Here is an 11,530-nt window from a genome sequence, read left to right as displayed (position 1 = left end):
TTTCTACAGTGTGGACCCACTGATTTACATATAGATGCTGCTCAAATACAAATCCTTTGCACGAAAATAGAAATTAAAAAAATAAAATAAAAACTACAGTTATCTACAGTCTACAGTTATCAGAAACATTCCACTACACTATAAACACAGAACGAATCAAAACACGTGCATTACAGTCTGTCATTTGGAAGCAACAGAGTTTGCGTCTCTCTTTTCCTAGTGTGAGATTCCACCGCTAGGGGGCTGCCAAAGAGGGAATCTTGAAACTGTAACCAGGGAGACAACCAGCAATGTAGTGCAGGGTGCTAGTACGCTTATGGGAATATACGAGTAAATTAAACATAATAAAATATCTCTGTTCCATTTTGCACAATCCGCGATTTGACTGGTATAATGTCCAATTTAGAAACATTCACAGTTTAGATAAGAGCACGTGCAAAGGTACAAAGGTGGTGTTGTAAACACTAAAATGACTAACTACGTCAATGCATAAAGCGCGGAGCTTGATAGTGTTTATTAAATAAAATAAATGTAAATAAAATACTGCAAGACTTATTTGTCTTGTCAGCAGGCGAAAGGTAGATGTTTACTTATTAGAGGAATTTTTAAGCACCCGAATGAAGCTATAATGCATAATAATAATATAATGCATCATTCCATAGATACTTGTCTGCAGTTTACAAACAGTATTGTCATACTTTATGGTTGGTCACTTTTTAAAACATGATTATTCTTGAGAAATATAAAACCATCATTTATAAATGTCAAAGCCATTATAAAAAAAACTGCTAAATCTCAGAGCACTACATCAAAAGAAGGGCGAAGTCACTATTGTGCATTTACAAAATAGGCAACTAAAGGCACAGACTGTTAATTCAACTTGCTCTATAGGTGTGGCATAACCACAGATATAGAATTACTAGAACGGTTAGTGTCCAGTTTTATGCAAAATTTGTTGGCCTTATAAGATCGAAGAACACACAGTATACAAGTGTATAAATTAGCTAAACGATCATTTTTCTTTTAGTATATTGTGTTTTTCATGCAATGGAGCGTGGATTGTTTGAACGAGACAAGAAAATGCGACTAATCTAGTACTTTGTTATATGCCTGTGGCCTATCTGACGTCTGTCGGATCCAGTATAGCGTGTTTTGGGATTACAGGAAGGGAAGAGCTTGGCACTCAGGGCGAAAACTTCTGAAGCTAGCAAACGCTAGCCACCTCGCTTTCTACTTGAGCGAGCAAGAGACTAGCTAAAGTTTCGACTTTAGCTAGTTAAGTTTTTGATAACTAGCAAAGAAGATTTAGCCACAGGCGTAAATAAGAAATATTAATGGATTCTGTTGACTCAGGTACGTGTCTTCATCCACTTTTGGAATGCTGACGTTTGTCTTGTCCCAAGATATTTTTCGGCTGTTTAGAGACTTAAATAAGTCTCTAAGCAAACTAGCTAGCTAGAACACGTTAATGATCGACTCTTGGGCCGAAGACGGTTGATGATTTAACAACTACTGTCCTCAATTGGTAACGTTAGCTAGCTATCGTAGGCTAAATAGGTAACAAGCCTATCTATGTGGTTAGCTAGCTAATTGGGGGCAGCACTGCCAGTTCACTAACAGTTTCATTGTTACACCGAACTGTCAGATCATCACATCACATTACACTGCATTCAATCAGCTAATTGTTTAGAGATAACAACCTTCTACCGTTTATTTCTCCATTGTTGCCAACGTTAACTAGCTAACATGTTAGTCATCGTGCTAATCTAGGGGACACGTTTGCACAATTCTAGGAAAATGTAATGTCAGCCAACGAGCTGAGTGTTTCAGTTTAGAATACAATAGCTGGCTTGTAGGTAGATTCATGGCTAAAGGTAGCTAAATTCTATGTAATAATAATTTGTAAACTCGATATATTTTGTAACAGTTAAAATATATTCAGTTATTTAAAGTCATACAGCAGTAGCCAGCCAAGTTAATTGGCCTCACTTTTGACAGTATTTTGGTAGGACTGCAACACTTTATCTAAGCGTCAGAGTTGATAATTGATTTGATTTTGATAGACGATTTACAGCACTTCCCACGTTTAGTCCCTTCCAACCAATTTCTGTTTAGCTAACTTTAACTAGTATTTATGAACAGAAACCATACAATATTTGTATATGCCTTTTTAATAACATGTCCTACAAACAAAGATCATACATAGCATACGAAAATAAGAACTCTGCGCACTACGAGTGTAAAATGATATTTAGCCTACATAAGTATTAGTTATGTTAATGAGAACTTTACACGTGAGCTTTGTACATAAAAAGTGCTGCAGATTGTATGAGACATTAGAGCGCTTTCCTTCGTGTAGCCAGTCTATGTATATTCTAGTGCAAGGCTGTATAAGGGTTCTGTATAGTTAGTTACATTACATTATTGTCATTTAGCAGATGCTCTTATCCAGAGTGACTTGCATAGGTTACAATTTTACACATTTATGCAGCTGGATATTTACTGAGGCAATTTTGGGTTAAGTGCCTAGCCCAAGGGTACAGCAACAGTGTCCCAGCGGGAAATGAAGCTGGCAACCTTTTGGTTAATGAGCCCTGATCCTTACCACTATGCTACACTGCAATATCAAAAAGCAGCCACAATAATGTAAATGTACTGATTGGATCCAAGCAGGTGACTGGAAGCAACAGCAGACAATTAAATGGAGTGGCAGGCTGACTTTCAAAAAATGTTGTTTTTGTAGTCATGTGATGGTTTGCACTAGCATTAGGTCATCAAGCTGCCTGCGCCTGTTGCTCTATTCTCTGTCTGCTGTCCTTTGTTTAACCATCTCTCTCTCCTCTGCAGTGTTCTACTCAGACCGCAGTGGTCCTTCCTGTAACCCGTTACTGGACCAGCTGCCAAGCTATCAGTCACTGCTGTACCGCAGGAAGTCCTCTACCTCAGGCAGCACGAAAAGGAGAGGCAGCTCTCGCGGGCGACTGGGCTCATCCTCTAGCTGGAGATGGAAAGGGGACAAGGTGGAGGAGAGACCAAAGGCTCCCTCTGTCCAAAGGCCCGTCCGTGAGCTTCCCAAAACCATGGAGGAGAAGCGCAGAGACAGGTGAGTAAACTACTCCGCCAGGTTATGCTCCTTGTTTGTCTCATTACGTAGAGATGTGGTATAACTGTCATCTCTGCTGAATGTGCTGATCTGCCATCACTGTCATCTCTTCTGATCTACCTGTCCATTGTACAAAACGAATGTTTAGGAGCAGTTTGCTTTTTATGCACTAATAATTGATTTGCTTGATCTGTAAAAACCTCAATATTGTAACTATGAGGGTGCAATATTTGTGGTTAAAGAATATATGAATGCCTATGAATGGAGTGTGATTTCGTCCTCAGAAGTCTACTGTATTCTATCTCAATGGCTTCTGAAATTGGGGATGAATATCAGTGTCGGCACACTGAAGTGCAGTTTACGTACTGCTGTTGGAATACTGTACCTCTGGATTGTCTCCAGACCACACTCTCAGTCCTGCCATGGAAAACAAACACTTCAGTAAAGCAGGATTCTCATGAGATTTGGGTTGTGCACCCAAAGTATCATATGATTTAGTATGTGACAACTATAATTTCCTTAGCTGTGACAGCAAGTGGTTCTCTTGGGGTGTATTGAATTGCTGACTACAGAGATCATGTTGCATGAGTCTCATTTCTTCCTTGAATGCAAGAGGCCTCTGTTATTGAATTACCTTTCTACGGTCTCAATTACTCAGTCTAATATAATTCCACAACATCACTGTTTAACACTGCCTACTACTTTGTAAGAAATGGTGTTTGAGATTGGAGGCAGGCATATCAATCAAGAGACCATGTTAGACATCATGAAAAACATCACATTGAAAAATAAATTTTGTTTTCTGTCTGGCGGTATGGGCAGTGGTTGCTTGGGGCCTTGGTGTTAGTGAGTTTTGGCTGGTTGGGAGGGGTTGATGGGTGAGGATAAGCCCTGATTGCTTGGACCAGCTCACTGGGGAGAGATTGTATCTTAGGGAGCAGCGAATGGAGCAGGACAGAGACCTGAGCAGCTGGAAGCAGTGGCGTCAGAACACACGGCGAACCCTGAAGAGACTGAAAGAGGACAGCGTTGAGATGCTAAGAGCACTCGAGCTTTGGAGAGGGGACATCCACGTCATAGAGGGTGAGAGAGACAAGCTAGCCCTTAATCTCGTCTTCTTTTAGGACAGATTCAGGTTTACCACAAAGACTGTCATTCTTAACTTTGAGGAAAGAATTTCCGCAAGTGTTAGTTTTAAGTGTTGTCGCAAAGTTCTTAATCTCGTACTTTCTTAAATTCACAACTCAAAGTTAAGCAGAAAGGATTATGTAGTTGGATTCTGGGTCTTAGTCTGAGACTGTGATGGACAATAAATGCTGTTCATGTGCTTCACTCTCAGAGAGTCCTCTTTGTTCCTCAGGCATGTTTGGCACCGGCATCCTGTCTTACTTCTCCTTCCTGCGCTTCTTGGTACTGCTCAACTTTGTCATCTTCCTCCTGATGTTTGGCTTCGTCATGCTGCCCATCATCATCGCACCCCATGCCTCGGGAAACATTACCTTCAATCGCTCTGATGGTGAATAGCTCCTCCTTATAGTGCATTTAGAGAGCAACACCAATGAACAACAGTCCAACTAGACAGGGTTCTGTCCAATGCTCAGAGAGCATCACTGTCCTTTTGAATGATGGCTGATAACCAGTTAAATCCTCACATTCTCACAGTGAATCTCAGTATGTATGTGTAAGGTTTGACAGAATGAAGCTTTCAGTCAGTGTGAATTCATTTTGAACTCTTTGTGGAATATCTCCCAATGTTTACTAGAATGTAATGCAAATGGTTTGTCCTACCAAGCACACCTAGGAGATGATCTTTGCAAGGCTTATTTTTAAATACATGGGGTGTCCAGGGTATGTTTCACTTATTGAGCCGCCTTTGATATGTGCATTACACTGTGTGATGAGCTTGTATGCTTTTCAGGAAGTGAATGCAGTAACTATCCGAGCGCTTCTCGTCGTGGGCTGGTTGTGTTCCACCAGCATATCACAGACCTGCTCTCAGGGACGGTATGTGCTACTGCATCTGGATTTTGAACTACTTTTCTATATGTCAGATGGAACTCAGAATATTTCTCAGTTAAATGTTCAAGGATGTCTTTGTCATGGGTATTTTTTCTCAGGCATATTGTTGCTATGAGACTAAGTTTAATTTTTGACACAGTGAACAGTCTTTACCTCTCAGGTTTTCTTTCATTGAATTAGAGAGGATTTAAAATTCCACTTTTGTTTCCAAGGCAACACATCAGACCTAAACAGTTGATCACAATTTTCAGAGATGGTAAAAGATGGCGCAACAGTATGGAATATGGATATGGCTTCAAACTGTTTCCAAGAGGGTTGTCAGTTCAATCCTTACTGCATCTGTAGCCAGGGTTCCTCTCTTGTAGAAAATTGAAAACAGACTACATTAGCTACAATGGAAAAGGCGTATGTATAGGATATGGATAAGGGTATAGGCCTTTCTTTTGATGGTGTGTACTTGTGAACGTAACTGCTTAACATCTCGCTTTTGTTTCATGTTATGCAGGGCTTTCTGGAAGAAACCTACCTCTTCTATGGATATTATAAGGTGGAAGCCATACGTTTCCCCAAATTTACATACAGTCTCCCCCTGGCCTACCTGCTCGTCACTGTTGCCTACCTCTTCCTGAGTCTCATCTGGATTGTGAAAAGGTACCACCCAAAATTAATGCCACTCACACTGTTTTGTCAGATGTTTGGCGAGACATAAAATGGCTTTGTAGGAGATCCTTTCATAAAAGTGGATAAAAGCAGGAAAGAGTGGAACGAACAGTGAGCAGAGGGAGCCGTCAGACCATCTAAAGCGGAGTCTGCTGCTTTGTCAGCCTTGGTTGCAGATTGTGTCATAGGTCTCCTCCAACCTGCAGGTCAGCAGCTGGCTTTAAAAGGAACCTGGTGCAAGATGAGGATCGCTTCCAGAGCTTCTGCAATAAGATCTTTGCTGGCTGGGACTTCTGCATTACCAACGAGAATGCAGCCAAGCTGAAGAGGAGCAGTCTGCTGTATGAGCTGAAGGTGAGGAGGAGCTCTAGGGCCTGTCAGAGAGGGGGCAGAACAAGCTTAATTCCACTCACCCTGACTCTGCACTCTCACTGCAGGCAGACTTGGAGGAGGAGCGCATAAAGCAGAAGATAGCGGACCGCACGCGCAGAGAGAAGTGCCGGATATACCTGCTACGGCTGGTCCTCAACTTATTCGTGGTGGCTGTGCTGGCTACCTGCTTCTACTGCATCTACAGAGCCACCATTCACTCGCAGCAGTTTCAGGTGCAAAACCCAGTCAAGCAGCACTATTAACAGATACAAACACATTATTAACAGCTGTTGTTCAAAGAGGAGGTCTAGTGGTGTCCCCCCCCCCCCCCAACATTCTTTCAGACTGGTAAACCAAAATGCGTTTTGCCTCTACTGTATGTTAATGCGAAGGTATATGTTTTCTTTTGCACAGACCAAACAACCACCAACCAACTTCATCCTAGACCTGATCTATGAGTACCTGCCCTCCATTGTCATCACCCTGGCCAATTTCATCACCCCGCTAATGTTCACCCTTATCATCCAGTTTGAGGACTACTCTCCTGCCTTTGAGATACGATTCACACTGATGAGGTGAGAGCGCCTTCTGGCACTGTGCAATGTGAATGTGTGCATCCAACCAGGGCTCACTTTGAATAGAAAATTTTATTTGCTTTTCTTGTTTGAATCTGAACACCATCATCTAAACATCATTGCTAAACTGACCTGAGATCCTCTGCAAATAACTATGTTTGGTAAGCATGGCTGTTTATTCGCAGCTGGCTCATGTTTTTTTCCTTCCTTCCTTTCTCTCAAGGTGCGTGTTCATGCGCCTGGCCAGCATCGGGGTGCTGCTCTTCTCCCTCTGGTCCCAGATCACTTCCTGTGGAGACAGTACCTGTCAGTGTGGGTACAACCACACACTCTACCCGGTGAGGAAATGAGGGAGTGAGTGAGAGGCGTAGAGGGAGGGAGTGAATTGCAAGAAAGGGAAGGAGTGAGTCACCTGGAGTGAATGAGGGGGAGGGAGAGAGTGAGCTTGAGGGAGTGGTTTGGTTTATTGAGGGTGAAAGAAGGAGGTACAGGGAGTTGGGAGTTGCGGGGTGGGTGTGGCTGGGGTGAGACTTATCCTAAGTTCCTTCTCTCCTGCCTCAAGTGCTGGGAATCCCGTGTAGGCCAGGAGATGTACAAACTCATGATCTTTGATTTCATCATCATTGGCGCTGCCACTGTCCTTGTGGAGTTTCCAAGAAAGTAAGTCCTTGTGCCAACTCAAAAGGCATGAAATGTATTTAGGACACTGTATGTGCAAATAATGAATCTGCACGGCTTGTCTACTTTAAACAGATAATATCACTCTTGGTGCCCAGTCTTGAGCATTTTTTTCCTTGTCTAAGGCTGATTGTGACTCACTGTGACTGCGGACTGGCCAAATGGTGGGGTCAGCAGGAGTTTGCCATCCCCCAGAACGTGCTGGAGATTGTGTACGGACAGACCATCTGCTGGATCGGCACCTTCTACTGCCCCCTGCTCCCAGCCATTAGCACCATCAAGTACTTCATCGTCTTCTACATCAAAAAGGTCGACTGCCTTCCGTACAAGTCACTGATCCAGCTGATAGTGTGGGTCTTGTCTGGCCTGAAAAGACAGCAGTGAATTAAGTGGAAGTCAAGTTACATGACCTGTTTTCCTCGGCTTACTTAATTTGACAGTGATAGGTCCTATTTTTTCTGGTGTTATTTATTGATGGTAGGGGACTGCCCTGATGATGTGTTTTTCGACTAAAAAGTTTTGAAGGGAATACTTTGACTCTTTTTATCATAATCACTTGTGTAAAGATGTATTAAGGCGTAGCTTGCTGCCATTAGGAGAATAACATTGTTGTACTTCTGCTGTGCAGATGACCCTTGTGAACAACTGCCGCCCAGCCACCCGGCCCTTCCGTGCCTCCAGCTCCAACTTCTTTTTCCTGGCAGTGCTGCTGATTGGCCTGGCTCTGGCCTGCGTGCCCCTTGCTGCTAGCATCGCACAGTGAGTGCCGCTTTATCCCGCTGCTCCGTGTCCTTGACACTGTGTGCGTGTGAGTCTGTGCACGCTCTATATGAAATTGACTTTAAACATGGCGTCTCCTGCTTTTTTCATTGCTAGGATCAGCTGCTCCCAAGCATGTGGCCCCTTTGTCAACTACACTACATCGTGGAAGGTGGTCCCGCATACTGTATCCCAGCTGCCCAAAGGGCTGCAAGGCTTCCTCTGGGCCATCTCCTCTGAGCCCTTTGCTGTCACCTTCTTTGTAATTACATGGTAAGTTTGTTTACGTGAGTATGGTTTACCTTTTGCCTTTTTATCACGTTGCCAGCTTTTCACCATATACAGATTGATGTCTGTGCTAAACCTGGCAGATGTTGACATGCTGTGTTCTGTGTGTTCTGTAGCCTGGCCATGTTCTACGTCATTGCACTGGCTGGAGCTCACAAGCGTGTGGTGAACCAGCTGAGGGAACAGCTGGCCATGGTGAGTGCATAGGAGCACTTAACAAGACACCGTAAAGCTACAAGTATGAGAGAGATGCCTAGATCGGGGGAAGTGAAGACTGTTGGAGGGGTCATTAATGTGGCTCTTTTGTCTCCCTCTCTGCTCATCAGGAGGGCAGGGACAAACGGTTCCTGATCCAGAAGCTGTGCCAGGCGCAGAGGTCTCTGCAGGTACATTCCCGGTCCAGCAGGGAGAGTGCCCAAAACTACAGCAACCCTGGAGGAGTGTTTCTGGTCCAGCCGCCTTCCGACTCTGCCACACACGCATGATATGGGCAGGCGCACACTGTGTTTCTCAGACTGGGGCAGACTGTCTGACCCGAAGTGAGCCGAGGGTGATGACATGTTTGCTCGGTCTGCTGGTTGCTGCCTGTGAGGGACCTAAGCTGAAACTCTAAGCACTGAAAGGTTTACAACAGCTGGGCTCCCATACTCCCTTGTATACCCCAGAAATCACAAACCAGTGATAAGCCTGGACTAATAGCTGGACCTTGAGCCTTAAGTTGATATATTTGTCCTTTTTTAACCATTTAGGCCACTGTTTGGTTCTTATAACCTTGTCTAGATAGTGTTTTGTATTTTTAAATGTCTTCATTCTTCATTCCTTTGTTGTTTTTGTTTTTTTAACTTATGTTTCAGTTTGTTACTTTTGTTATGAATTCTGGTGAACTTGCCACCATTTCCTTCCAGGAAGGACTTTTTTTTAGTTCAGTTAAAAACACTTATATGCTTTTCTCTAAAAATTAAAAAATAAGGATGTAGCACACAACAAGACTATATAACACTTCAAAAGGCTTGCGTATATAACAGCTAGAAGTTTTTAATTGTCATTGGCAAATTGAACAACAGGCGGTTTGTTATAGTACACAAGACCACTTGCCACCCTTTCAAACCTGCTGTAAAGGGAAATAGTGTTTTTGCAGAGTATTTACAGCTTGTACAGAAATGGCATTCTCTGTGATATTTTTTGTGTGAGGAATCGTGATCAAAATAAGCCACTGTGAATCGGGCCATTAATGTCCTTGTAGCCATCTGTTGGCCTTTTCATAGGCTTTCTAACTGATATTTCCTGTTTCTATAAGTATTTGGGTATGCTTAAACAGACTGCCCTTGATTCAAAAGCTGCCTTTACAGTGTTTGTGAATGAATGTACAAGCAGACACTGTACCAAGTATGGTCTGTAACCACTACAACTCTTCCAACCTGCTGAATATAATGCAGTAGATGGAGGTTGCTTTTTTCCTTGAGCATTTTCTCTGTGTTTGCACAATTTAATTGCTTTTAATACACTGTTGAGACATTTTTAAATATTTTAAGTAGCCACTCATGCAAAAATATTAGTCTGATCATTTGGGATTTTATAACCAAAATATTGTTTCTACTAAAGTGTTATTTTTCAGTTCAGTGAACTCCATTGAAATATGAAATCTTCATTTAAAATATACATTTGTTTGTTAAGAAAACATTTTGTATGTCCGATTTACTGTAATATGTGCCAATGTTTGCTTATTTTTAAGACTTGTAGGAATTTGAGTAATTTATTAATGTTGCAAAAACATTATCCAGAGCGACTTATATCAATTACAGGTTTTTTACAATGTTGTTCATTTATACAGTTGGATATTTACTGAGGTGATTGTGGGTTAAATACCTTGTCCAAGGGTACAGTAGTTCCCCCGACAACCTTTCGGTTATGAGTCCTGCTCCTTAACAACTATGCTACACTAAACTACATTGGCCTGTGTGTGGGATTATCCCAGACAGATGCACCTCAACAGACAGACACACCATCTGTCAGAAAAAGGAAGACTGTCCAATTCAAGGCTAACATCAGGCCAGCCAGAACTGGTTACAGTATCTCCCCTGTCTCTCTGCAGATGATCACCATTGTGACTCAGGGGATCTGGATTCTCATTGCCTCAAGGGTTGATCACCCTCTGGGTGATATACCTCCTACTGAATCTACTGTGGGTGCCATGAGCTGAACGGCCTTGTCTTCAGCGTTACCAGTAGAGAAGCTCTCTTCACCTTCTGTTTCATCCTCAGATTCCGATTGGTCACTGCTACTCTCTGTGCCTCCAGATAAAGCCAGGCAGCTTCTGAGAAGGGAGGGTCTGTCTGCTTCCACATTCTGGTCCTCTAAGCTTGGGGGAATGGTGGAAGCCATCTGGTCTTTAGTTTTGAAGGGGGCGCTCTCCTCTTCCTCCAAAATGTAGTCACTAGCTTTCCCTAGTGAGCCTGTGTCTTTCCTGTCTGCATTGAGCGCCAGTTCACTGTTCTCTGTGTCTCTTTCTTTGCTGTTCTCTGGCTTCCTGAAGGACTCTGTGTGAGCCTGTGTACCCCCTGTCCCAGGGCTGCCGTCTGTTCCCACTGCTCCTGTCTCTATCTCTGAGCCTCCCTTGGCTCCTGCTGTACCCTCACACAGAGGGCTCCTTCTCCTCACTGATACAGCTGTCCTGCAGCGTGTGCCTGCTCTGCCTGATCTGGGATCAGGACTACCAGGTCTGAGGATGGTCCTCCAGCCCATCCTCATGTCACTGCCTCTGCCTTTCAGCTGTCTCTTGGACTGGGCCTTTCTCTTGGTCTCTGGAAGACAAAAAGGACAACTGTTCTTGGCACAGATGTTCCCAATCAAATTTGAATTGCTAAGCAGTTCAGTAAATCAAATTTATTGATTTAAACTTGAATCAGATTTGAAGTGTTAGGCAAGACGTTCATAACACTTTTTTTAAAGTCATTCAAAGTCTCACCTCCTCCTGTTTGGATGGCTGGTAAGAAGATGTCTTTCTGGAAGAGAGAAATTCATTGAGAAATTCAAGAGAGAAATTGAGCATGTTAAAGAGAATCTGTCCAGGGCTCCC

At 43.1% G+C, this 11,530-nt stretch overlaps 1 protein-coding gene across 1 annotated transcript; it reads left to right on the top strand.

Moving 5' to 3' along the window:
- The first annotated feature begins 1,176 nt into the window (after window positions 1-1,176).
- LOC118775939 (transmembrane channel-like protein 7) lies at window positions 1,177-9,202 on the top strand. The gene is made up of 16 exons (XM_036525917.1): window positions 1,177-1,353; window positions 2,848-3,103; window positions 4,038-4,186; window positions 4,464-4,619; window positions 5,022-5,107; window positions 5,628-5,773; window positions 5,989-6,136; window positions 6,220-6,387; window positions 6,569-6,729; window positions 6,953-7,067; window positions 7,292-7,389; window positions 7,533-7,716; window positions 8,036-8,166; window positions 8,284-8,439; window positions 8,571-8,649; window positions 8,781-9,202. Exons 1-16 carry the CDS (start codon window positions 1,335-1,337, stop codon window positions 8,937-8,939), a joined length of 2,211 nt encoding a protein of 736 aa, XP_036381810.1. The 5' UTR covers window positions 1,177-1,334; the 3' UTR covers window positions 8,940-9,202.
- The last annotated feature ends 2,328 nt before the right edge of the window (window positions 9,203-11,530 follow it).

The sequence above is a fragment of the Megalops cyprinoides genome, chromosome 1 (genome assembly GCF_013368585.1).
Source record: "Megalops cyprinoides isolate fMegCyp1 chromosome 1, fMegCyp1.pri, whole genome shotgun sequence".
Taxonomy (NCBI): domain Eukaryota; kingdom Metazoa; phylum Chordata; class Actinopteri; order Elopiformes; family Megalopidae; genus Megalops; species Megalops cyprinoides.
The sequence above is the reverse complement of the archived record's forward strand: the minus strand, read 5'-3'. Positions and strand labels throughout refer to the sequence as shown.